The 27,609-nt window shown below is 38.7% G+C and overlaps 2 protein-coding genes across 11 annotated transcripts; one reads left to right on the top strand and one right to left on the bottom strand.

Annotated features, from left to right (window-relative positions):
* Positions 1-27,329, bottom strand: LACC1 (laccase domain containing 1). 6 transcript variants are annotated; one of them, XM_080564968.1, is made up of 7 exons: positions 27,130-27,329; positions 19,037-19,155; positions 5,662-6,251; positions 4,228-4,409; positions 3,588-3,753; positions 1,538-1,763; positions 1-1,075 (listed from the first exon to the last, which is right to left on the bottom strand). In XM_080564968.1, the coding sequence occupies exons 3-7, from the start codon at positions 6,227-6,229 to the stop codon at positions 901-903; spliced, it is 1,317 nt and encodes a 438-aa protein (XP_080421094.1). In that variant the 5' UTR covers positions 6,230-6,251; positions 19,037-19,155; positions 27,130-27,329; the 3' UTR covers positions 1-900. The 6 variants fall into 6 exon arrangements, with proteins under 6 accessions (XP_080421094.1, XP_080421090.1, XP_080421092.1 ...); XM_080564964.1 differs by lacking the exons at positions 19,037-19,155; positions 27,130-27,329 and adding exons at positions 6,480-6,926; positions 9,270-9,473; XM_080564966.1 differs by lacking the exon at positions 19,037-19,155 and having other exon boundaries at positions 27,113-27,329.
* CCDC122 (coiled-coil domain containing 122) lies at positions 10,163-27,106 on the top strand. Of its 5 annotated transcripts, XM_080565009.1 has the most exons (6): positions 10,163-11,897; positions 12,503-12,633; positions 14,847-15,245; positions 16,399-16,515; positions 20,281-20,474; positions 21,992-27,106. In XM_080565009.1, exons 2-5 carry the CDS (start codon positions 12,520-12,522, stop codon positions 20,431-20,433), a joined length of 783 nt encoding a protein of 260 aa, XP_080421135.1. In that variant the 5' UTR covers positions 10,163-11,897; positions 12,503-12,519; the 3' UTR covers positions 20,434-20,474; positions 21,992-27,106. The 5 variants fall into 5 exon arrangements, with proteins under 5 accessions (XP_080421135.1, XP_080421133.1, XP_080421134.1 ...); XM_080565007.1 differs by lacking the exon at positions 21,992-27,106 and having other exon boundaries at positions 10,163-11,784; positions 20,281-21,683; XM_080565008.1 differs by lacking the exon at positions 21,992-27,106 and having other exon boundaries at positions 10,163-11,825; positions 20,281-21,683.
* Positions 27,330-27,609: the final 280 nt, after the last annotated feature.

The following is a 27,609-nucleotide window of genomic DNA, read 5'->3' as shown; positions in this document are numbered from 1 at the left end:
ACCAGTGCACACTTTGAATTTACTAGCAATACAAACATGTCAACAATTGGTCAGTAAAATTAACTGAGGATAAGTTCACTCTCCTTTTCAGATACTTATTAAATAACTGAGTACTGTGGAAATTGTCTCAATGGACATCAGCAGAGCACAAATGACAAAGAAAAAATCCTAGGGAAACATGACCATACAAGTCAAATTATACTGAGTCTTAGTTTTATTTTTTTTTTTTACAATCAGAAAATGCTTAAGTTAACATTCATATGTTTACAATGTCTGCCCCAAAGGACCTTGCTTGCTTCTCACTTTCAAGTTATTTTTGTAAGTGCTTTGAAGCTCTTTTTCAAGCTAATCGAAACAAAAACAATCAAAGGCACATCATTTTTTATGGCTAACCTTCAGCTGAAACATACACTGATGGGCGTACCCAAACTGTTAATGTGCAATACAGGTTTCCTTTCCTTTATCAGCAATGTCAGCCTTAACTTCATTCAGAAGACTCATCCAGAAGGTAATGAAGACTTTTATTTTATTACTGTTTTTGTTTGTTGTTTATTTTATGCTTTCACCACCAGTAAGGTTTATGGGATATATTTGGTCAAAAAGGCAAGAAAATGGGATCTTGCATCTGGCTTTGCAGAAGTGCTTCATTACTGTTGTGAGCTGTCCTTGTTTCCTTTGGAACCTGGCTCACACAAGCCAGGATCCGTATCTTAGACATCTCTTCTTGCCTCAGAATGACAGGGAATGGAAGAAGCAGGAGAATCTTAAGGCCTGTGTACTCTTTCCATCGCAAGTCCGTGAAACAAAGAAGGAAAGAAATCTACCAGGAGAGCAGGATAACAGTCAACACACCAGACTTATTGTCTAACTACTACTCCAGAGCAAGAGACAGATACTATCTCAATCTTTGATTGATATGAAGCCAATTTGTGTGCCGAAGTTAGTGCCATCACGAAAGTGAGAATAAAATTTTTCAGGATGGCATGCAGTACAGAATGTGATATTTTGGTTCTGGTCTGTAACAGAATCATCTTGGATGTTCTCTGGAAGAATCCCACCACTCTCAAGAAGAATCCTTTATGAAAGACAAACAGAAAACAGTAATTTTTGTACATCTTCACATTCCTATCATTCAGACAGCACCTCAAGTACCAATTGAACTAATTGTGCCAATATTGTAGTTGGGACTTTTACTTTTATTTTTCTCCCAATATTAGATTAAAATATTGCTTTTCTGCAACCATTAAAACACATAATTTGAGCATTTTTTTAATATTCCAGAAAAAGTATAACAATAAAATAATAGCTGAAACCCAGCAAAGGTGAGCAGATACCTTTGATTTGAAGGTATCATTTGTTGATCTGCACATTACTTAGAGAGCACTTTAAGATGGTGAGGACCCTCACCATAGTACTGCTGGGTAATACTCTGTTTTGATAATTAATGTGGAATTAACACTACAAGTTCTTTTGCTGTCATCTCTAGTTCAGCACAAAAAAAAAGTGCATATTATGGAAATGCGCTCAGTAGACTTACCGTGTGGCTCTTCTAATATCAATATATGGAGTTGCAGAGTCAAAGTGTCTCACACACTTTGGATCAATTCTGTGAAACTCTTTAGCTGATTCGTGAGGAAGTTTATAGCAGCAAGGTCCTACAGAAGGGCCCAGGACCACAAGGATGTCTTTCACGTTACAGCCATATTCAGATACCATCGCATTTACTGTGGCCATAGAAACTCCTAACAACGTGCCTTTCCATCCTGTGAGAAATAAGAGGTTGAAAAAAATGTATAAGTTTTCTCTTTAACTTTATAATAACTAAAAGCATGTTATTATTCAAAGTATAAATGAATAGATACAGCAATTCTTTATATTAAAAAACAACACATCAACAACTGTCATGATTTTATATGTTGATATGATATGATGATGCGGTATGATTATGCTATCATCATTTTGTGGAGTTGTAGAGAGGAGAGTTTGGATTAGGATTCCTGAATTCCTTTTTCCATGTGTCCCAATTTTAGCAGCTAGAACACATTACCGCTCCTCTGACCTTGGAACATTTCAGTGAGAATACGTCGTAATAGAAATATGTTAGAGTGAGAAACATATAACACTGTAAAAATGTTTTTACTGTTATTATAGAAAAAAAAAAAAAAGAAGGCTCAAGTCTCTAGCCTTACACTTTACACTTTGGCATTGTTCAGAACAAGTAGAAGAAAGTTTTGCTTTGAGTTCTTATATCTCATTTTGAGTCCTAGGCGGTCTTTGCATTGCACAGGGAGTGTCTCATTCTGATGGATAGGATATCCTAATAACTTTTCTCCTGTTTTTCAACATCCAAAGACTGACACGACCTTATACCTAATTGTCTGGATTTGTATGCAGAGCAACACGTATTCAAGTTAAACACGATTTGAGTGGGGCTGGCAAGGAAGGAAAGGATTTAGGCAAGAAAAACTATAAGATAACTGGAAACCTTGCAAGGAATGTGATCTGGGAATGAGGGCCATAACTTGGGAGATGGAATGTGGGAGTTCAGGCGCGAGATGGGAGGTATGCTTGGAGAAGGCAGCAGTGTGGGCTGGGCACAGTATGGTGAGTCAGGGAAGGCAGAACAAGATAAATGAAGAGGCAGCAAGGAAAGGTGCATATACAGATTGAAATATTTTACAGCTACGAGGTTTGATGTAAAACAGTGTAAAACTTCAAACCCATAAAACTTTCAAGAGTGGATAAAATTATTTCCATCCCTTCTCCCCCTTTAAAACCACAATATTCCTCTCTCTCATAGACAGCCATAGTAGAATTCTCGTTCCGCTTAATTTCTCTAACCTAAGCTTACTAGGTTAGAGAAACCTAGAGAAAAAGACAACTTCATTGAAGGAAAATTAAAGTTTTGATTCCCTTATGAAAATTCACAGATATAAAAGTGTGTATATGAAGGTGTGTACTAGCATCAAAGCTGAGGAGAAACTCGTAGCCATGCATTCTCTCTGACCTCATAAATACTTTTTTTCTTTTAATAAAACATCCCCAAAAGTAAAATTTCACTATAGTATACATATTCTAGCCTAACAGCTGGGGCATACACTTCAGACACTTCCCCAGGTTGTCCTAACCATCCCTTACCATCCCTACTTCAGTTTTCTTGTTGTTTGGGTTAACTAAATATTTCTTCTGATTCAGAATCATTTGGGGTTTGCTCTGGTTTTGAGGACATTTTTTACATATTAAGTTTGATGGGGCAAAGAAAGTATTTATTTGGTTTTGGTTACCAGCTCAGAAAAATAAATGTATAAATGCATAAATAATTATTATTGTAGCTATAAAACCAACCAATTTCATAGCTTGGGAAACAAATTATTCCCAAGGCTAGCTTTTTTTTTTTCTTTTTTCTTTCTTTTTTTTTTCCCCCCCCAAGATACAGGCTTAAAAAGCAAAGGACTAAATAGTTACATAATCTTTCATTTATTCATTTTATTTATGCACCTTCAGTTGCTAATTTTTAATTCTTTGTCCAAAGTTCCCTTAACAGGGGTCTTCTAGTTATTTTGATTTCTGTGATTTAAAATTCCTACCAGAATGAGCTGCACCGCAGGCTTTTCTGACAGGATCAGCAAACAGTACAGGTATGCAATCGGCTCCTGGAGCTGCTATTGTAACACCTTTCTGATCCGTAACTATTCCATCATAGCTGTCAGGCTCTGTCTTTCCCATAATATACACAGCATTAGCATGATCAGTCTGTCAAAACAAAACCAGAATGTGCATAGTGATGAGACAGTAAAAAAACATTCTGACTAATGTATTTTTTTTCATGAAACACTCTATTCTGCACCAACTGTTCTGCATGGAAATCAGGCACTCCCTTGTTTAAATGGCATGCACAAGTATCAGTAGAAAGACACCAAAGAAGTGTTGTTGTTTGTTTCCTTTTAAGAGAAACTGTGCTGATCATTTATCAGACTATTCTACCCTGTGGTAAGTCAAATGTTAGAATATACTTGGAAGAAACAGTGCTGCTTCTCCATATTGCACCAAATGGCTGATAGTTTGGATGGCTGTTCCCACAGATAAACTGCCAGAGTAAATGTTTTAATTGCCCTGCCTTTCACAAGTTCTTCCTGAGAAAGATAAGAATAATGCCTACAGTTTTAGCCAGTGATGCATGAAGGAAGATTTGATCAGTTTATGTAAATCTAGTGTTTGATAAGGTACCTTGACTCTGTGAAAAGTCTCTGGGTTAAATCCTGCAGCATTAGCCAGCCTGCGGAGATTTTCTTTAACAACAACTTGTGGGTCCCTCCTCTTAGAACTGCTGAAGAGATTGCAGGAGCTTAGAGCTGGTATGTAGGAGATCCCACCTGTCCTTGTGGTGAATCCATGGAGGAAGATATCATCTGACAAGGCAAAAAGACAACAAACAATTGCTTTTAACAAAAGACCAGTCCAAATATTAGGTGGCTTTATACTGAAGATAACTGGAATTGGTCAAACAAGTTGAGTGCTGCTTTACCCCTTATTTAAATCTGACATTGAAACTGAAGAATTCTAAGTTTCCTTCTTGCTCATAATCATAATCCTCTGCAGTCTAGATAGAGGGGTTTGAGTGAGATGGAGTCCTGGCAGATATTGCCTGTCTTTTTATAGAGCTGTAGTGCAAACCCTACAAAAAAGCCAACTCACAGAGGAAAAGAAGAGTCGATTTCTAAAGCAACATTCCAAGGTGGCATCTCCCAAGCTTTTCTGCCAAATGAATTATTAGTTCTCAAGACTTCACACAATCTCAAACATCTTTTTGAAGTATACTGAGAGGATCAAGAACTAGCGTTTTTGAAAAATCTTCTGTGTTTACAGTGTAGAGACTTTATTGTGGTCTCGTGCACCAAATGGAATCACTGCGGGTTTGTTTTTTTTGGTAGGGGGGAGGGTTCTGCATGGCAAAGCTGAACAAAGAGACTCTTAGAACTGCTTTTTGCTATCTTAATAGCTGACAAGCTCAGTGACATAATCAGAGTTGAGATTCAGAATATCTTTTATGCAGTGTGATCAAAAGTCACAGACAAAAACTTGAAGGACAACAAAGGCAGATGGCTTTAAGTAACTAGAGTGCCTTTTAGGTTCTGGGTCATTTCAGACATTTTTGGGGAAAAACAGTTCCAAATTTTTGCAGTAGGAAACCTCTCAGCTTCCCTCTGAATCAAGAGACCCCACAATTACACTAATTGACAGACATACTGCAGTAAACTGGGTCATTCCACGGCAGGGACACTGAGACATAAGTCTGATTAACCAGGAGCACATAAGGCTGAAGACTGGGGCAAACTCCCATCCTGTCTTTTCAGAACATGATGGTAACTCCCAGAGCGTGTAATCCCCAGACAGAGTGGAACAGATTTTACTGCCTGCAATAATGCTCTCACTAAACCTAGGTTTCTCTTTCCACTGATCATGCCCCAGGTCCGGAACAGACTTGCAGGTCTTTTACTCTATCTCCCTTGACACCTTCCCTATTACAGACATTATCACAGCACCATATGGAGATATTTGCTGCCTGAAGACATTTCCAAATCTTACCCATTTTGAAATTCCCTTGAAGAAATACGCTTGCGAACAGTCTACATAAAATCTATTAGCTGCTGTCCACTTTACCTGGGATCAGGGAAGATTTGAGGATGGTGAGCTCCCCTTTCAGACTCGGCAGGCTTTCCAAGTACATCTGAATCTCACTTTGGATGAGCGCCACGTCCTGTGTGGAAAGTGTTTGCCCTTCACTCTGAGGTTCAGTTATCTGTAGGTTATTACAATCAGATGGCACCTGTAAATCCTCAAATTCAAACTGGTAGACTGGAGTAAAGAGATGGTCTATATATACTTTCATTAATTCTTTCCTTAAGGTAGGGAGAATAATTTTAATGGTGCTTATGTCCTTTTCATCAAGTCTTTGTTTGATGGTGTACAACGCAGCAGCTGTAGTCAGAGCACATACCACCTCAAGTCTTTTCTTCAGACTCTGGAAATCTCTCAGAGCTGGAAGCAAGGAATCTTGCTCACCCTTCCGTTCACTGCCCTGCACTTGGCAGCACATGACATAAACAAACGGAGCAGGGATGGAAGAGCACTTCTCAATAGTTTCCAGAGTGTTACATAGCAGTCCTTGGATGTTGTTCTGCAAGATGGCTGGTAGGCTGAACAGATCAATCAGTATTGCTTCCTCCATAGTCTAGGCAATTTAAAGATTCCTACAAAAAAAAAAAGCCAAGATAACACCATTAGTCCAAACAAATAGAGTTATGTTATTAAAGCAATGTATTTAGTGATGTTGTGTAGATAAGGTGACATAGCTATAATTATTGTCTTAGGATTTCCTCCCCTGAATTAAAAGAAAATGCAAAAAAAGTACTGCAGCAAAATTACAGAAAGTGCGAAATATTTTACATTTATTTAAATTTCCATACCACCACACCTACCTCAGTTTTATCCCAGATCAGAGATGAGAAAAGGTTAGTCCCTGATACTAGATTTATTGATTCAAATACCCCACATTAACATAACGATCTTCTTGGCCTCTGAGTGCTTGGACCTCCTGTAAGGCTAATCAGACATGGAGGTTTTCACGCTATCAGCTTACTGGGACTGGAGGATTTTCTAGAACAATTTTTTTTTGAGGCATTTCACACACGTATCGCTGAGTTGGAGCTCATATCTGATACCCTTCCTGGCAGTATGGGTGTTGGGCTCTGAGCACAGCCACAACTTTCCCGCTGACCTCTGCAAGATTTTTTACGCTTCTCCCTTTTGCATAACCGAAAATACCAATTTGCTCATTTCTGGCTTCTACATTGAGGGGTACATGTTAGGCAGAGTTCTTCTTCTCAGGACACACAGGAACTCAGCACAGGATACCGAAACTTCACCTAGTAACATAAGAAATACACACAACCAAATGAAAACAATAAAACACTGTGCACAGTCTCTGGTTTGTTTCTCCACTATGCTAACTGCAGTCTTTGCTCTGAAATCAAGCTGCATTGAGATTATTCAAAACCATCCTGTAGTTCACGGCTTGTCTTGCGGCTCATGGTGTACTTTCATTTTCTCTGTGTTGTTTTTTCCCCCGCCCCCTCTCTTCTGGGCTTCCTGTCTGCTTCGGAAACCTGCCTATCTCTTTCTTCCTTTTTCTGCTATGAAATATTTTTGAAATATTTTTATGCATATTTTACATATTCCCTTAGAAGCATCTTATTTTATTTTCTCTGTCCTTGATAATTTTTCAGTGTTTCCAGTGAAAGCCTCCAGAGGTATGGATCAAAAGACTGGATCCCTTTTCTTTGGGAACCTTGAGCAGATGGCTGTTTCATGACTAAGCACTGTGCTTTATCTGGGACGAATGTGACTCAGCTTTATCACCAGTGGGAAGACTCCATAGTTATTTAGATTATTCCTTAATACTGCCATTCCTCTGCACAGGAATGAATTGTGCATGGACACAAATTAACACCTGATCAGAGACCTTTGTTTTATTGGACTGTTTATTCAGAGGAGGTTTTACAGAATGCATTCCTTATTTTCTTCATTGTTCTTTCCTCCAGACTGGAAGAAAAACAATCCTGACTGAAAATGGTGTTTTCCTTTGTGCGATTTGAACACTTACAAAGATTAATTAGCAACTATCAAAACAGGTGAACAGAAAGCATCAAAATGTGACAGCAGATAAAAGCATCTGCCAAGGAATTTATGACTCTCGATTTTGCTCAGGGTGTTATTTGCACACAACTGATAACAGATTTTAGAGAAAACAGCTTGCAAGGGAAACAGTGTCGAAACAGTCTCATATCAAACATCATGACTTGGGAAATCCAGAGATTTCTTTCCTTACCCTGACTCTCTCTGTGGGAGGTCAGTAAGAATATGACAAGTCCCAACCTAACTACAGCTAAAAGCCTCAGCAAAGATAGTACAACAGAGGGGTGTAGTGGAAAAACAGATTATTGCTCCACTTCAGATGTGTCAACAGAGGAAAGTAAGTGGAGTTCATTGTTGTCCTCACATTTCCCCATGAGAATACCACCAAAGAAAGTGTTTGCTGAGGGAGAGGAAGCTGCCTGCATTATTATTAAGCTGTCTATGCATTGCAAAAAGTCCACAGAACCAATTATTGAGATGTACACACAAGAACAATGGGGCTGAGTCACCCTCATATCCTTCCAGTTTTGCATCACAGAGCTCTACTGAGGTCAGTGGTGTCAGAAGTAAATTTGCTTAGACTCGTAATAGAAATTCATGACTGCTTTCTAAGTCCCGCAAACAAAACCCTTCTCAAAATATGGGCTTGCCAAGCAAATCAACGCTTTGACTTATTAGAAATGCATTCATGGTTATTCAGGTTTTAAGCAACACGCTCTAGGTTCCGTGTTAAATGGAAATTCACACTGCACATAACTGCATCAGAGATAGAGCATAAAGTGCTCTAATAAAGGAGTTGGGCGTTCCAGTACACAGTGTAAGACAAATAGTTGCACAAACTCGAAGCCAAGGCCACCTGTCAGCCATTCCACTCACTCTCTGAAACTCTGTCTGCACAAAAATTTGGAGAGTACTAAGATTCTCTAGCACAGGCTTCAAGAAAATAAAATCAAAGAAAATGACAGATGATGAGGAGAGAGGAGAGGTAAGGAGAAGATCAAGAGTGAAAAGGAGAAATGCAAAGTGAACATAGAAAAGAAACTATGAAAGACGTAAAACCAAGTGGTGGAGAAGAGACAGCTCAGAAAGACATCTAAAAAGCAACTTTCAGAAAACCCAGAGGTCCAGTCCTGAAAATTCTCTGTCAGTCTAGACAAGATTGCTGGCAATTTCCTGCATCTGTGAGTCCTACAGATCATCTTATCTTACAGAAACTCAGAGAACTGACATTGTTCTGGGAAAATAGAACAGGAAAGAAATATTTAACATCATGCCAGAGAGAGATGCCCAGAGAAAACATTAAAGCAGTCCAAATCAACAGGGATGAGAGCACACTTGCAATAAAGCTTCAACAACAAAGCAAAACAAACAAACAAACAAAAAAACTTTAAAAACCTCTTAACTTGGATTAAAATAAAACATTATGCCTCTCTTAACTTAAGGGTATTTAGGAAAGGTGGAAGAAACAGATATCAGCACTTAAAATTAAAAAATTGAAGTACACACAGTTTTTATAAGTAAAGTCAAGAGTTAAAAAATTTAATAATAAACAAAAATAAACAAAAATTACTTACAACAGGCAGTCAATCCTTTTAACTACTTGCAAGATATCATCTGCTATAAACACACTGCCCGCTTTATATATGTATCTCACTTCTCACTGTCAGTCTTGCAGCTGATTTGTACAAGATGGAAATTCCTATTCTAGGTAAGATTGGAGTGGGAACCTGTATTTCTTCTTCGTGATGAGACCCTGCTTTGTTGCTGTCACTATCCCCAGGAAATAACAAACTGTACTGAAAGGCATCACCGTGATTAAGGATTAAACCCGGAAGCAGCATTAACCCTGCCATGTAACTTACTGCTGTCATCACGCGTGCCAGTGCATTTGCTTAGCACCATCTCAGATTCAGAGACGTATGGCAGAACAAGAATACAGAGAAGTTAAGGGGAAACTTGTGCAGACCAAAAGTTTCCTTTTCTGAGGGATCTATAAGGCAAGGCACGCGTACTGGCATGTTCCAGTGAAGGATTTAGCAGTCAGGCAAGAAAAAGCACAGTCAGAAAGGCTCCGACAGAGGTTAAGAGATGCCAGTCTTCACTGCCACCGCCTGAAATGAGGAAGGAAACTTCTCTTTGGAGCAGTGAGAAATTTTGCAGCGCTTGGTAAAAAAAGCCAGTGTTTTGACAGGGCAATTCAACAGTCAGAAGGCAAGTAGGGGAACGTGGAATTTGTATCAGGGTTTGTCCAAGAATCATATGGTAATAAATACATTTTCTCAGCCTTGCTAAAATCATTGTCATAGCAATGATAAGCATATGACAACTGAAGAAACAGACACAAAAAATTAAAATATTTTTTCCATGAACAGAGGAATCTGTAAAGTCGAATTTCCTACAAATTGCTCTCCTATGACTCCTATCCCTCCTTTCTCTTCAAACTGAAATACACCTACATTTCTGCCAGGTCCAGGATACACCTCTGGAGTCCCCTGCCATTTCCCTTCTTGTTTTGTCTTCCAGCATACGCTGGGCAAAGGGATGAGAGCTGAACTCTTCCAGCATTCAGTCCCGAAGGGAACCGATGTGGGTATCTTGTCCTTCCTCTTCTGCCCAGCGGAGGAAGTTTACATGAAGTACATTTTCAATTTTCATGAAGTTTGCAGAGAGCAGTTATCTTTGAGGCTTTCAGCCCACTGTCAAATGTGTTTGAACTAGGGCATGGCATTAAAAATTAACAGTAGGGGCTTGACAAAGAGAGACCAACAAAGCAATTTTCTTTCCTTTAATCAGACTAAGGAAGAAAAAAAAAGACTTACAGGGATTATTTTCAGTATAGAGTGCTGTAAAGGGATAAAGAAAAGGTCTGAAAATTGTCAGGATACAAAACAATACTGAAAATGTCAAACTGGGATTACTTCTCCAGCTGGTGTATTATACTGAGTTTTCTGCCATCTCATAAAAGGGATGAAATAAACCCACCATATGCAGAGTCGAGCTGTTAAATTAAAAAAATTGTGGAATTCAATGTTAAAATTATTTAGCCTGGAATTGTGAGGAATATGTGTGTAGGCAAGATGGGTCCACGACTGCACATTAAGACTAGAGGGAATGGCCTCAAGTTGCGCCAGGGGAGGTTCAGGTTGGAAATGAGGAGACATTTCTTCTCAGAAAGAGCAGTCAGGCACTGGGACGGGTTGCCCAGGGAGGTGGTGGAGTCACCGTCCCTGGGGGTGTTCAAGGAGAGGCTGGACGTGGTGCTTAGGGACACGGTTTAGTGGGTGACATTGGTGGTAGGGGATGGTTGGACCAGATGATCTTGGAGGGCTTTTTCCAACGTTTATGATTCTTTTTATTTATTTTTATTTTTTGGAACTCAACAGCACTCAGAAAAACTTAGGTCCTCTGCAGTGCATATCGAACACTAACAAATGATGACAGAAAACACAGCGTAATACAACGCCACTCGCTAACTCTGGGGACATAAAGGCGCCAAAGAGCCATATAAACGTGCCCCAGCCGCGGGACAAGCCAGGCCGCCCTTCCCCTCTCAGCCCCACGGCGCAGCCCCCACCCCCTTTCTGACAGGCTGCGTCGTTCCCCACGCTTCAGCTCCGTCTCCTGCTAGGCACGGCCGCCCTCCCCCAGTCCCCTAGCGCCCTTTGGAAACCGGCAATGGCCGCCTCCCCTCACACCGCCTTCCTCCCCGAGCTTCCCCGTCCGCCCCCAAGCGCCTGAGGCCGCGCCGCCCCACGGCCCCATGCCCGGCGCTCCCCGGCGGTTTGGGCGGGAAGGGGCGGGGGCGGCCATTACAGCCTTCCTGAGGGGGACGGAACGTGCGGGGCGCCCGCCTGGCTCCGTTCCCCTTCCTACGATTTTTGGGTGTTTGGGGCTCTGTGCCACAAGGGGAAGGGCTCCTCCGTGCTGAGGGGTGTGAGGGTGCTGGGGGAGCGCGGTAGAGGGGAGAAGTGAGGGATGGCCGCACGACAGTAGCAACAGCCCTACATACGAAATGACAAAGGTGGTTTCCTGGCCGAGCATACCAGCTTGCAGACGCAGTTCATCTGTGTGCCTTCTAATACGCTGAAGGTGCACTTTGTGTCAAGTCATATTTGCATGTTTTCAACACAGTTTAGTTCCACTTTCTATTACAATACAGATTTTCTTCATTAATTTATGATATCTGAAGTGATACCAAGATGGTACTAAAAGCTTTCTAGTCATTGGGGTTTCTTTGTAATGATACTGGTTTGTGGTTTCCAGTGTGACAGCTTTCTCCATTTATTTTCTGTCATAAATTAAGGATAGTTTAACAGATAGTTTTGCAGTATGGTAACTGCAATAATGTAAGCATTCAGGCTAAATATGAAGATATGCTTTAAATTGCATTTAAGATGTCTGCAGTAACATGCTCTATGTCACCCTGCTTGAGCAGAGGAGTTGGACTAGATGGTCTCTGGAAATCGCTTCCAACCTCAACCATTCTGTGATTCTGTGTTTCTGTGATTTAAAAAAAATAAGGACCTGTTCTTTGGAAAAGCCAGAAGAATATTGCAATATTTTATTTAATAAAACTCTGGAAGATAGAGTTCTGATTCTCAATCATCATCTTTGAGCATCTGCCCATTGGTAACCTCTTCTTGGTAATAAAAAATGAACAAAACCAAATTGAGTGTATATGATTATGTACATATAGCTAAACAAAATGTAGCATAGGGAAGTCCTTAGTATTGTACTCATACGTTAACAGTTACCAATTAAACAGAATGTTGATAACACAATTCGCTTCTCTTTTATGTCTTTGTAGGTCAACTCTTCTATAAAATGGCCAAGCAGAATTATCAATCACTAACTGAAGTGGTAAAACAAGTTGCAGAGCAGCAGCATTTACAGTCATCAGAGATAGAAAAAAACAAAGCAGTTCTTTTCCAGTTACAGGTAATAAGCTTTCTTTAGAGGAGTTCAATTCATTTAATTTATTCATTAGTTGAGGAAGTATTCCTGTGAACAAGATAAGGTGATTGTACATTTTTTTCTGAGTGTTTGCATTTAACTGTAAGGCAGCTATTCTATTCCACTGTGTGGTATTTAGGCCTTGCTGAAACTGCATGTGCATCATTATTTGGAAGGTTGCTCCTTAGCTAAGACTTCATTAGAGTAAGTTTTAGCAGAAGTTTTTATTTATTATTATTTTGAGAAAAAATGCTGAAATAGCCACAACATTAAATAATCAACATAAAGTTAGAGCTTTTTGCATTTAAAAAAAAGAAAAAAAAAGATTTTGAAAGCATCCCTTTTATCAGGTTTTCCAAAACTATCCTTTTTTCTTAGCATACAGAATGCTTTTTTTTTTCAGAATATTTTTTCTCTGCGTGTTTAGCGGATGTCCATTTTTATTTTAATTATTTTTATTTTTAATTATTTTGTAAAACGTTAGATATGTGTAGTATTCCTGAAGACTAAGTAATCATTTCTGTTACAATCTCTCACAGAATTTGTTAAGCTTCAATTGTCATTTAAACTTTGAGACCAAAAATGTCTGTCAAGAGACATACATTTAAGTATGAGGAAAACCACAACAGTGTTCAGACATTTTTGAGCATGAGAGAATGCAAAAGGAAATCCTATTATAACATCTGCAAATAGCTCTACAACTGAAATAACTGATATTTGAAATTTTGCACAAAGATATCTTATCTGAAAGAGCAGTGAAGACTTTTATTGGTTAGGAAGGTCTAATAACTGGCCACACCTTGCAAGAAGATTTCTTCTAATAATATACTGTAATATTTTGATAATATTATATTAATAATATTTCTGTGACATACTATGACGATGTAACAATTAACTTATGATCAAGCAATTAAGAGTTTCAGTTTTCAAAAACACACAGAACTTTACAGTCCTAGATAATTAATTTAGCTAATTTCTTTTCTTCCTCTCCAACACCTTTCTTTTTCTTAAAAAAAAAAACTCACTACCATCACCACCACCACCAACAAAAAAAAAACCCAGACAAATGTTAGGAAATTCCGTACAAACATTATTGTTAGCAGAACAACTAAATTAAGTAGTTAGGAACTGAATGCAGAACCGCTTGTTCACCTTCCAGTCTATTCCCATGTGTATGTGTCACAGTAGACATGTAAGACTGTAATTTCCTTTCCAAAATCGAAGATCTTTTCCATTAAGATCTTTTGTTCCCAGTAAATGGTGGCAGAGATACTGATCCTGCTAAAACTGTAACCCAGGATTTCCAAATTAAAAGTTATGCAGAAACATATTGTTCTTAACAGTTGATAATGCCTTATTCTGTTCAAAGCATTGAATAGGATACTTCATAGCACACATAAATGCTTCCATTAGAGAAAAGATAATAGGCAGCATAAATCACAGTGCAAATTCTCTCACTTAATACACAATAGTTGGCTGTTACTTGGGGTGGGATTAATCACAGCAAACTTGCATCACCTACAAATCAGATGTTAAACCCATATTAGTCATCCAGGCTACCTCTGTAGTCAACAAAGGGAGACAAACATTTCTGAGGCAGCAATTCAGCCCTCTCATTTTATGATGGCACGAAGTACTGCTTCCTGGAGCTGTTTGCTTCTCATCAGTGAGAAGATGTAGAGGCCTTTGTAGGACTAGGTGCCTATTTCTTAGAAGTTTAAAAATAGCTGGGATTAATCTTAATCTCAAATTTCCAGTGATGAAGACAGGATAAAGACTTCAGCAGAACAGGCTAGTTAGGCTCCATCACCCATCCATGTGTTTCTGTGCGTGTGTGTAAGTGTGGGTTTGGTACCATGTGGTTTTAGTCTGATTTGGGCTAAAAGAGATTCGGTCTCTAAACAAACTTTAAGATTGGGTTTGATCCGTCAAGTACTATGTATCTTGTAAATATGGGGAAGTCAAAGTAATTTGAATAATACTTCATTTCATATTTTAGACTCAATCTAAGGCGGAAGTCTAAGCTATTCCTCCATTATGTCTCTAAGGTGATGATTTTAGGAAATAATAACTTTAATTCAAACCCCGTTAAGAAAGTGAAGTTTCTGTTAAAGAAATATAAATTACAGTGCTTAACTAGATACCTGGCATCCTCTCAAATAAAAATACTCTTAACTGAATGCTGAAATATTTTACAGGCTAAGTTTCAGGAACTAGAAAAAGAAATGAATTCTATCCTGTTACAAACAAAAACAACAGAAAGGGAAATATATCTGCAAGACGATGCCATAGTAGTGACAAAGTATCACTGCGAAAACCTGGAGGCCCAAGTCAGAGCCCTATATTCTGAAAATATGAAGCTGAGGTTTGATGCAGAAACAATACAGGAAGAGTATGAGATGACATTTGCAAGAAATAGCGAATATCGTGAAAAAATAAAGGCTCATAAAAATCTCTTTTGGGAGATGGAAAGTAAAATGCCAGTTATGATTGAGCTTGCTAAAAAGAAAGCCATCGTTACAGAGCTGAGGACAAAGAAAGAGCAGTTAATGCGTGATCTCCAGAATCCAGAAGGCTCTGTTATAAGGAAAGTGCAGGTACTATACTTCCTCTTTGATTGATTTCATTTTGTGTGAAATAATTTTGGCATAGTTTAATATGATTATTTTGTCTGATAAGTTTACATCCACGATGAATTGACTAGGGGAACAGAGATTCATTTAAAAGGATAGATTAATTAAAGAAATTAAGACATCAGTCTGCAGTAGAAAAATCATCAGCCCCAGTTACTTGTATATTATTTTAAAGTGTTCATTCTATGAGATTGAATGAACTCAGCTAAGAAAAAAACTACAGGGTTGTAAATTAAAGTTTATCATTGCCAAGTGATTTGTGGGATTATGTGGGTTGTTGGATAAAGTTACATGTACACTTTTCAGCATTCATTTTTCAGCAATGGAATATAGCCATGTTTTTATACTTTTTATCTAAGAGCGTAATACTCATTTAACTTTGTTGTCAGGTAATGAACTACAGCTGAGCTGTTTGCCAACGGGAGGTAGGTTTGATAAGGTGATAAAAAGGAGGAGGCAGAAAGCATTCATTTGTTTTGGTGTTTCAGTCTAACACTGTTTTTGTTAGAGCCTAATTGCAAGACTTATTATAAGCTAAAATGTTGGAAGTCCTCACCACAAAATTTTGCGAATACGTGAGCAAACATGTATGAATTTGAAATGAAGTCACAAATTGCCGCTGTGATGCAACTTGTGTTATTGAAAATGTGGTGTTACTTTATTCAAGGATAATGATGAAAACTTTGTTGTACAGGCAACTTTTAAAATCTCAATAAAAGAAGACTATGATCATTGTATTTGCCTGTGAGAAAGAAAACTATCTCAAATATTGCAGTAAATATTCACAGATTTTGCATTAAATTAAATTTAAAACAAAATTATAAGCACCCAAATGAATTCAGATTCCTGTGTTGTTACAGTTGTTTGTATATTTTAGAGCAAGAGAATATCTTTTAAAGTGTATAAAACCATATTATTAAGTATTTTAATAATTTTAATTATGATTCTTTATTAATTTAATTCCTAACGATTATTTTAATGTGCAACTGTGTAATAGATATTTATCTCACCTTTATTAATGAAGTGAGACTATTAAAAGGTGACAGTTGTAATAAGATGAGCAGATGTATTTCACAACCTTTTAAACAAGGGGATTTTCTCTATCTTAAACCCGAAGGAAGAAATTACACTTTTAAAAAAGGAGATCACATCAGTGAAAGAGTTCATCAATAAAAAAACAGATTTGCTGGAAGAAGAAAAAAAAACGCATGCTAAGCTTAGAAAAGAAATTGAGGTGAGTCGTTTCAATAAAATATAATTGCAGTTCTCTGATAAAAGGTGGATAGTGCAGGTGAAGTTTGGAGTACTTTATACAGGGTTGCTGGCCATACATTATTCAAGTACATATAGTGACCGTGCTTTCTTAAGTTCTTGGTATTGCTAGTCTTTCTAAAGTTCAGAATTTAATTGTTATGGTGCGATAAAGTTATGAACATTTTTTCTAAAGTCTCCTAAGAAGGAGTTCAGCTTTTAACTTTTGGAATGAAGTTCTGAAAAGAAAGATGTCACTGAATGGTAGTAAAGTAAGATGTCTGTTTTGTTATTTCTGTAATACTTTTGAAATATTTTAAATCTCACTACTGACTTGATTATTCATGACTTTTCTCATGGTTCCTGATACCACATTAATGTGAGAATCAATTGCACCAAGAAAATGGTTTTCCAATGAATCTCTCTAATTTAAGTTGACATTAAATTAAGGATAACAGAGCAGCTAATATGTAGCTGACAAGATAAAATTCTGATAAATAGTTAAACGCTTCTCTTTTTAGGTAATTGAACTGTATTTTATGTTTTGTTCCGTACTAAAATACTTTGCATGTCTGCAAGGGTTTTAGTTTGGAACTTTCACATCATTTATCTTGTTAATTCAAATAAATTGCACAAAATGTAATGATAAAAGCCTGATAATATAAAGATTAACAGAACTGAGGTTAGCTCTATTGCCACTGTAAAATGCAGGAGGAAAAAAAAATTATCGTTCATGTTATGGGAAATGGCAGAGAATTTTTAAACTGAAGAGCAAAGCACAGCCACTTTAGTCTCTGCTATTCAGTGTCTGAAAAAATAATTTATTACCAAGGCAACAGCTTCCTAATAAAGTTCTCTAAATCCATGCTGAAATTAGGCAGCCTAAAAATAATGTTCTGTTCTGTTATCAGAACCAATTAAGTAGTGAAGGTTAATGTATTTTTTCAGTTGTTTGGATTATAAGATCTTTCTGTCTCAGAATGAAGCAGGATTAAAAATCAAATGTTTCAGGATATTATTTTCTATTAAGAGTTCTCTAAAAAATAGTCCAACTTTCAATGTATAAACTAACAATGGACAAGCAGAAACATTAATACCCAGCAGCCCTCAGCACAAGCCAGGAAAGAATACTTAGTGCAAGGATGTGAATAAAGGGAGATATTGGAGACGTGGATGAAGATCCACTAAGCTGCAAGGTTGGAATTCGGCTCAAGACACCTAAAAGTGGTTGGCTGAATGTAAGTGGCTACACAAGTCAGACAGTTCCCATTATAATCAACGGAGGTGTAGTCAGTCCAGCTGATAAAGAGATCAGTTCAGTTGACCAAATGTAAGTGCTCATGGCACCTACAGCTGAGCCACATAATCTAGTCTTTCTGAACTTTTATAGTATGTATAACACTATAGGTTTCTAGTGATCAAACCAGGAATGTAGACATGTAGGGTAGGTCACACGTACACCTCGAAAGACAGTTGTCAGTCTACAAACTGACCCCACCTTGAGGTGTCAGAGTTTGTCATAGTACTTTTTTTACATCTTGTATAGATTGTGAGCTTCTAGCAGTGCTTGGGCCAAGAGTAACTGGCCTTCTCTCATTAATTTGCAGAGAGTATCTGTGGTCCCATGTTTCTGAGCCTTCAGATAAAGGAAATCATTATGTCTGATTAATATGTTTGTTGTTGCTAGAATTTCTGGAGCCTTAATTCAGCAATGATTTTAAGCACTCGTCAAAGTTTGCCCCTATACAGCCCTATACTTAAATGCCTACAGAACTCCTATTGAAGCATCATTAATGGCTAGAGGTAGTACTCAAGCTGAATGGACTGAACTCCCACTTTGCCTAAGTGTTATCTCAGGTTTCCCACAAAGATTTCCCTGCCTAAACACATTGTCCATGAATGTGATTTGGAATGCCTTTCTAAAGCAGACATTCTGAATCATTTAAAAGATGAATTTTGGAAATTAAAAATAAATTGTGGAAGAAACATCTTTCTGCAAGGAAATTTGTCCCTTAAGTTTCCTTTCTTCCAAGGAAAGTCTGTGCTCTGACATGGCTAATTCGTATGCCATACACTTAGTTTATAACAGGGATGCTTCCCCTGTTTATAACAGGGGTACCAGTGAACTTCTAAGTAGCCTGTAGGCCATGTCTCATTCTCTTTCCTGAATGACTGCCCCAATACCTATCTCTTAAAAAGCCTAGCCAATTCTCAGGTTTGGATAGGGAAATGTCAATAGATGAGGGTGATTAGCTCTGTAGAGATGAGGCTTCTGTCATAGTAACTACTACAAGACACCCACAAATAATAGAAAATAGGTTGTTATATTAATTAATTAGAAAAGAAAAGCTCTAAAAAATGTCTATTCTCCTGCTGCCCTCTTTTCCCGACATCATTGTGCAGCTTTATTATTCTTAACAGATATTTGTCCATCCTATTAAAGGACTCCAGTGGTAGAGATTCAAGAAGTACCCAGACAACGTATTTTCTAATGATTAACTTACATGTACACGATGCCAAATAAAAGAGCAAAGTCCCCTTCTCTGGTTTTCACTAAGCATATGAGTGTTCCTTGTCTTCGTGGTTCCAGACAGTTCCCAGTAAAGAAGTTAGAGACACATTTCTAAGAAGAGTAGATAACGTTGGTCATAAATGTTTCAAAGCTGTGTGACACAGTCCTGGTAATGTTCAGATCTGGCAAGCACTCATTGGGATGACCGAATCTGACTGTATCCATAGAAAAGTTGTGAAGGATTATAGTAGACAGCCAAGCAACCCATCACCAGTAAAACAGGGCAGTGTAATTAATGAAACAAAAGTGAAGAAGTTACTTAGTTATATGTGAAATTTAAGCAATGAGACTCACAGAAGTCACTGGCAATGTAACTCCATTGCGGCTCTATGCCATCATGTGTGGATTTAATAAAACGTAATAATGTTTCAACAAGCAGACACAAGAAGAGTTAAATACTACCACTCAAATGTCATTCAAATTAGGGTGAGGCCAGTTTTTCCTTAAGTGAATAGGCACTATTTACATTTTTATTACAATAAATGTCTTACATTTTTACACTTCAGAATGCAAATCTCCAAAGGGTTGCCTGCAGCAGCAATACTTCTCAAAATAATGCAGCATCAAGGGCAAAATTGGTATGGTACCGCATTGTTACAGTTTTGCCTTACTAAGCAAAAAATACCTTTCTGAGTGCATTGCAACAGTGAAGGTGCTACTACAGCCGTTTAGGTTACCTCGTTTGTATTCTAACTTATACACAAGCACAGTTGTCAAAGAATGAAAATTTCATCCTTTCTCACTCTGGAACCTGAAATGTTTCACATTCAAAGTCTTGCCACAGCTGTAAGATGCTCACTTATGAATCTTTGGGAGGGATTTACTTTGTTAAACATCTACAAACCAGGTATCCACACTGAACTGGTCACTTAAGCTGTTAGTGGGAGACAGCCTTAGTTTTTTTTTCCTTTTTTTTTTTTTTTCTGGGAGAAAGAGGCATGACTGATATTGTTCTAAAGCAGATAACCGATACTGTCCTAAAGCAGATAACTGCAATAAATCAGATGAGTGACTTCTTACATGTTTCTGTGTTTCTTCAGTATCTATAAAGTCATCATGGAATGACACAGTCAAATGTCAGAATCTACACGTACACAGAGTTAGGTGAAGTGAACCCACCTCTGTAAATACTGTCTTGAAAGAACATTTGATGTGTATTTTATTCTATTTTATCAGGTACAGAATAAAAGATACGATGCTATTCTAAAGCGTTTGCATTGCCAACTGAACAAACTCCATTCAAATAAAAGACAATGGCACTGGAACATTCAGCAGATGGAGAAAAAGGCAGCAGAACTAAGAAAGTGTCTCGGAGTAGTGGAGTTGTAGAGTAACCATAGCCTAATGAAGCTACAATGGGGTACAACAATGTGGGTAATACTTTCCAGACAAATTAGGTTTTTTTGTTTGTTTGTTTGTTTGTTAGTTTTCTTTTCTTGTGGGAATGCTACAACAGTAAAGTAGCCCAATATCTATCTATCTATCTATCTATCTATCTATTTATTAAGTTTTTTTCACTTTAACTATGTGGCCCAAACTAAGCAGAGCTCAATCTGTAATGCTTTGGAATAACGTTTTTTTCTTCCTGTGGCCAGAGGCAGTTCAGGAGAAGAATATCAGTATTACCAATATTATGTTATCAATAATTATATGTTATCAGAATTTTCAGGTGTTTACAAAGTATGTGCCAATTTTATTTTAAAACTCATTTAAAGTCAACTAAATAACATTTGAGGAGCTCTTTTTTATTTGATTAGATCTCTGAAAATTGAGGTCTACTTTTCTTTTCCTACAGAAAAAAATAGTATCAGATATATTTGCGTTCTTGGGATATCAAAGCTCTGATGGCCTATATTTTGCTGAGCAGGGAATTCGTATAGATGATATTACAGCCTGTTTGCCCTGTGTCTGCCAGAATGTCCTTGTGTGGGGTACAAGGTGGACATAGGCTTTCCTGCTATAAAAGGCTTGGGAACAAGTATATTCAGATGTGGGTTACAAACAGGCTGGTTTCAACTGGACAAACATATGTCTCCCAAGTAATTAATAAAGAGGAATGAATAGGTGAAGAGCTTTTAAAAGCTCCAGACAGCTTTAAAAATGGAATTCGCCATCTAGAGACAGTAATGCACTGCAGATCATTGATTTTAGAGGAACTGACAGAGTAGAGGATCTTAACTAACTAATACTAGTCATCTAACACCTAAGTGCTGAATATTAGGTGAGATTATTCTCAACATAAATGACCATATATTAAAAGCTCTTGTTAAAATAGTGAGTAGTGGATATTTTTCTTTGCCTTGTTTTTATTATGTGCTTGGCATTTGAGGAATTTACAGTACTTTGTCTGTTCTTACACTTATGGTAATAGTTCTGTCTGGTTGAAACCTGTAACGTTTATCTGTTCTGTGAATGTAGTTAGCATTTAATTTGAGGTATTGTCTTACATAATTTAAATTTATCTTTACAACTGAATAGAAAATGAAGATTTTAGTGAACTGTTTACTATTAAAACTGTTAAACTGCCTATATGTTGTCGGTGTAGGAAAGCAAATATTAAAATGAAATACCAATATTAATTTATTTTGGATATTTGTATATTCATATACACTTACATTTTCCTGTGTATTTTACTTAATATAAAGAGATTTTAAGCAACACACTCACTCATGAAGGCTCTCTCTCAACTTTAACTGTTAGACTCTCAGGTTAGTTTTGCATGGTCTTTTTCCTTCTTGACTTTATCAAACAAATTACTGTTGCCATCCTGATAATTTCTCCAGAGAGGTTTGCTGCCTACCTGGGACCCGCATTCATGATATTACGAAGAGGCTACCAGGCTTGGTGAGGCCAGAAGTCTACCACCCATTCCTATTCTTACTTGTAGGGTCAAATGAGGCTGCAATAAAGAGGCTCCAAAATACCAAAAGGAACCTTATGTCCCTCAGAAAGATGTTGAAGGGATCGTGAGTGCAAGTTTATGTTCTCCTCTGTCTTCCCAGTTGGAAACTGGGACCCAAAAAGAAGGATACAAATGGATCAGGTGAACTATTAGCTGCATGGCTGGTGCCGTGCTCAAAGTCTTGGGTTCTGTGATCTCAGATGCACTTCTTAGAGATCGGGCATACTGACACTGGATGGGGCACACCTGACCAGGTAGGGCAAGAGGGTTCTGGGCAGCAAGGTGGCTGAGTGTATTAGCAGAGCTTTAAACTAGATGCGGTGAGGGAAGGAGATGTACCTCCAAGTGATGGAAGTGAACCTGGGAGCATTATCACTTTAGGAAACAACAGGGAAACACTTGTGAACTGTCCCAAAGCAATTAGGAAGGGTTCCTCTGAAAAGGTGATGCGACTGATAGCCCAGCTGAAGTGCCTCCACACCAACGCACACAGAATGGGACACAAACAGGAGGTGCTGGAAACCACGGTGCTGTCAAGATGACTCAATTAGAAAACTATGACTTGATTGCTATCATGAAAATATGGTGGGATGAATCACACAACTGGAACAGTGGAATAGAGGGCTATAACCTTTTCAGAAGAGATAGGCGGGGAAGGAGGGGCAGGGGCGTTGCCTTCTATGTTAGGGAATGGATTGATTGCAACGAGATACCTCTGAGAAGCAGCCACGGATAGGTCAAGAACTTGTGGGTAAAAGTTAAGGACTGGACCAATAAAGGACACCTTGTGGTTGGGGTCTACCACAGGCTGTCCGATCTGTTGATGAGGCCTTCTAGCTTCAGCTACAAGAAGCATCATGCTCGCACACTCTCATCCTGATAGGGGACTTCAATCACCCGGGTGTCTGCTGGGGAAGCCCCACAGCAGGCTATGAGCAATCCAGGAGACTCCCGGAGTGCATTGAGGATAACTTCCTGGTCCAGGTATGAGACAACCCAACTGGAGGAGAAGCGTTACAGGACCTGGTGCACTGGAGCAGATGAACTCATTAAAGAGGTTAAGACTGGAGGCAGTCTGGGCTGCAGTGAGCATGCCCTGGCTGAGGGTCAGGACCCTGAACTTCCAAAGAGCGACCGTTCAGCTGTTTAAAGACCTAGTGGATGGGATCCCCTGGAACACTGTCCTTAGGGACAAAGGAGCTGAGCAGAGCTGGCAGCTCTTTAAGGATGCTTTCCTTAGAGCACAGGAAGTCTCCCTCCCCCTGTGTAAGAAAACAGGCAGGGAGGGCAGACAGCTGGGAAGGCTGAGCCAGGAGCTACTGGTCAGACAGAGGTGCAAGAAGGAAATGCACAGGCAGGGGAAGCAGGGACGTGGCCTGGGAGGAGCACAGGGATGCTGTCCGGGTGTGCAGGGATGGGGGCAGGAAAGCCAAGGCATGGATGGAACTGAGCATGGCGAGGGATGCAAAGAATGACAGGAAAGGATTCTCTCAGTACATTAGCCAGAAAAGAAGGGACAAGGTGAGTGTGCCCCCTCTGATGGGTGAGAGGGGAGAACTGGTAACAACAGACATGGAGAAAGCTGAGGTACTCAGCAATCTCTTGGCCTCAGTCTTCACTGCCAGTCACGTTTTCCCCGTCTTGAGTCCCTGAACCTCTGGGCAAGGTTTGGTTGTGGCATCAAAGTCCCTCCCACTGCAAGCAAAGAGCAGCTTTGAGACCACCTGATGGAACTGAACAGGTACAAGTCTGTGGGGCCCAACGCCGTGCATCCCAGAGTCCTGAAGGAATGGGCTGATGGAGTTGGCCTCTTCCCATCCTATTTGAAAAGTCCTGGCAGTCAGGTGAAGTTCCTGGTGACTGGAAAAAGGGAAACACCACTCCCATTTTTAAAAAGGGTCAAAAGGAGGATCCAGGGAACTGCAGACCTGTGAGCCTCACCTCAGTGCCTGGGAAGATCATGGAACATTTACTCCTGGAAGCAATGTCAAGGCACATGCAGGACAAGGAGGGGATACAAGACAACCAGCACGGCTTCACCAAGGACAAATCGCATCTGACTAATCTGGTGTCCTTCTGTGGTGGAGTGGCTGCACCAGCTGACAAGGGAGGACCGACCAATGTCATCTACCTGGACTTCTGTAAGGCCTTTGAAATAGTCCCACATGACATCCTGATCTCCAGATTGGAGAGAGATGATTTGAAGGGTGGACCATTCAGTGGGTAAGGAATTGGCTTGAAGGCTGCACCCAGAGAGTGGTGGCCAATGCCTACATGTCCAGGTGGAGACCAGTGACGAGGTGTTCAAGACCAGGCTGGATGAGGCCCTGGGCAACCTGATCTAGTGGGTGGCATCCCTGCCCATGGCAGGGGGGCTGGAAGGAACTAGGTAATCTTTAACATCCCTTCCAACCCAGGCCATTCTATGATTTTATGAAACAGGCTACTTTCCTTAACACAATACTGTAGAAATAAAACCATCAGTATCCTATGCTGTAGTAACTGTAATGTGATAGGAATAATTTGATTGGTTAAAACTTTTTAATCTGATTTATTTTAAACGAAGACAAAGATAGACATCTGAAAATTTACCCCTAATCTTAGTTACCTTTCCGTTCTGATGTGACTCAGACATTCATTGCTTGTAAGTCCGTCCAGAAAGCACCAACAGAACTTTGTCTGGTCATGTATGCTGCACATTACTGAAACAATAACAACTGTCTTCCCTATACACAGCAAAACAGCTAACATTTGATTCATGCATATCTTCCAGAAAGGGCTCTAGATGAAAATTTTGAGAATTTACTGCCTTTCTGTTAGTTTCAGTGATTAACTGTTGTTTTTGTTTATTTGTTTAGTATCATTTCAAATTTGAATTTATTCAGCCATGCAGTGAAGTAAGTGTACTTTATAGCAGGTAGTTTCTCTCCATTAAATGATTAAAAAAAAGAAAAATCACTGTCTGCTTGCTGAATTGAATCGATCAAGCCTGTCAAAGTTATTGACTGTCAAATCTGAATGAGAGCTTTATCTTAATGTATCTTCTCCAAAAAGATACAATATCCAAAATTCTCACCCAGGATATTAAGGCGACATGCCCTTACATATGCCTTTTATAACATACATTTTCCTGCTTTCACAGATAGTTTCTAATTATTTCTGTACCAGGACAACCAATGCATGGAGATATATTTCTTAGCAGCTACACAAAGTAAAGTAAACAGAATTTACTTTGATGCTTACTATTGTGTTAACACAGTTACAATGTCACAGTTTGACCTTGTACTTTACTACCAGTTTAAAACAACTCTAGACAACAATCCAAACCTTCTAACTTAACGAAAATATCACACCTTATTTTTCTTTTTGACCAAGAAAAATTTTCATTATTATTTCTCTGGGTAATAGGCAGTTTCTCTGTATCAACACACTTTCAACACATTTCACTAATATCAAAATAAATAACTTAGTAAATAACTTAGGCATACATTTTAACTGTTGTTGTTTGTTGTTGTATTTTTTTTTTTAACCTGTTCTCAGTAAATTTCAGTATCTCACTGAAACTTCCATGCTTATTTGCACATCTTTTTAACTGGTTTAGAATCATTTAACAAAGGTGAACACATGAAGTGTATGTAATATTCCTGTTAGCTCTATGCAGAGGAGAGGTTTCCTTCTCCTACATAGACTTTACTGTCATCCAAAGCCTAAAGTTTCTAATACACCTTTTGACTCTGTTCTTCCCAAGAAAGCTCATGCTCTTATTTACTGGGGTGCTTAATATTTTTAAGGTACCTCAGCTATCAAATGTGTTTCTCAGTTTTCTTGCCACAAAATATAGATAAAATTCAAGCATTTTGTTTTGCTGGGTATGTCTATGCTATGTACAACCGTTCTCTCATTTTTGTGTCATTAACAAATTATACTGGAACTAAATTTATCTTCTATTCCATATCAAATAAAAATACTAGTATTGGTCCTAATAAATATATCTGCAGAGTGCTAGTATGAATACCCCCTAATATGTTGGAGCTTCTTTGACAATTGCTTAAGGGAATGTGTTAGTCAGTCCTTAATCCATTTTACTTATGCTTTTCCAACCACATAGAGTATGAACTCTTAAATACAAAAGTTGTGTAGTATGAAGGCCACCATCTTCCAGAAAGTCTGTTCCATCTCTGAAATAATTTATTAGAGGATATAAGCTCCAACTGTTATTGTCATCCCATATCACCATCACATTAAATGCCAGTTGAGGGCTCTTATCCCACATAAACATAGTATTTGTGTGTTTCATTCAACTACCTGGACACCTAAGCAAATTTCATTTCTCATCTTTGAAGCTTTGTTATCTATCTTCACCAAACTTGTACAACTTTAGTCACTGAATACAGCTGAAATCTACATCTGTTTTTTTAGTGTACTAAGAATAAGTTTTTACAGGATGAGATGCATTTGGCACACTTCTGATTAAACAGAACTTTGTATCGCACAGTATTTACAGATTTTCCCATGTACAGCATTCCAAATTTAGAGTTGTAATATTTAACAGATAGATAATAAAAATTAGCAAGGCATAAACATTTTACTAGTGAATTCTGCTTCACCAGGCGAAAACTCATCAGGGAAAAAAAATCAACAGAAACAGAGAAATAAAAATTACTGTCTTCTCTAAACTATCAGCATTCTATACAATATATGAAAAAGGAAATATATGCAGCTTTCTGTAAGTGTCTAATTCTAGCAAATCCTGGAAGCCTGTTGAGGCAGATTTTTCTTGGTACAGTGACGTTGAGCAGTAGTAGCTTGATCTCAGGGCGTTTTTTCCCCTTAACGAGCAAACACAGACAGTAGGAGAATGATTTATGATTTTCGGGGAATAGCTCAGTGAATGCACTTTGTGCTCTTTACATAAGGCTCTCCCAGCACGGAAGCATGCCGCCAAACCCATATCAGTCATTTCTGAGGATGGGTGTGGGGCTAAGACGGGAACTTTGGGCTTTGGCGCTCTGCAGGCAAAAGGAAGAGGAGTGACTGCCCACTCTGAAGGGCAAGACAAACAGCAAGCAGCAACAAGCATGTTAATAAGAGTGTGGGAAAACTTACCAAGCGATGAGTCCTACCTGCCACTTAGCAAAAGTTTGAGGAAACTGTTGATCGATTCCAACGATATAACGTAAACAAGTAGGAAAATATCACGGAAACTCCACACTCAACAGGGAAATAATGCAGCCTTCTTTTTTTTGATCATGTCACATGATGCAGGAATGTGTATGGATGGGTGCTAAAGGGAAGGATTTCCCCATGTTGTAAGCTGACACTCCACATGAAACCGTTTCACGTGACCCAGCAACAACCTCTGATGCTGAAGCAGAGGAAGTGTATTAGAAAATATGAAAAGTATCTGCTAAGATCATCAAGTTCCCATCAAGGATACGTCCAGTAAACAACAGAAAAGGGAAGGTGGGCTGGAGACAGACACCAATGTTATGTTGCTTTGCCTCTGGTGCAGAATTTACTTTGGTCATCAAAACAGAGGACACATTTTCAGAGAGCAATGTGCATGAGGCCGTGACAGTATGTAATGCCTGCTCTTCTGCGGT

This window comes from Anser brachyrhynchus, assembly GCF_964034855.1.
Source record: "Anser brachyrhynchus genome assembly, chromosome: 1".
Classification (NCBI taxonomy): Eukaryota; Metazoa; Chordata; class Aves; order Anseriformes; family Anatidae; genus Anser; species Anser brachyrhynchus.
The sequence above is the reverse complement of the archived record's forward strand: the minus strand, read 5'-3'. Positions and strand labels throughout refer to the sequence as shown.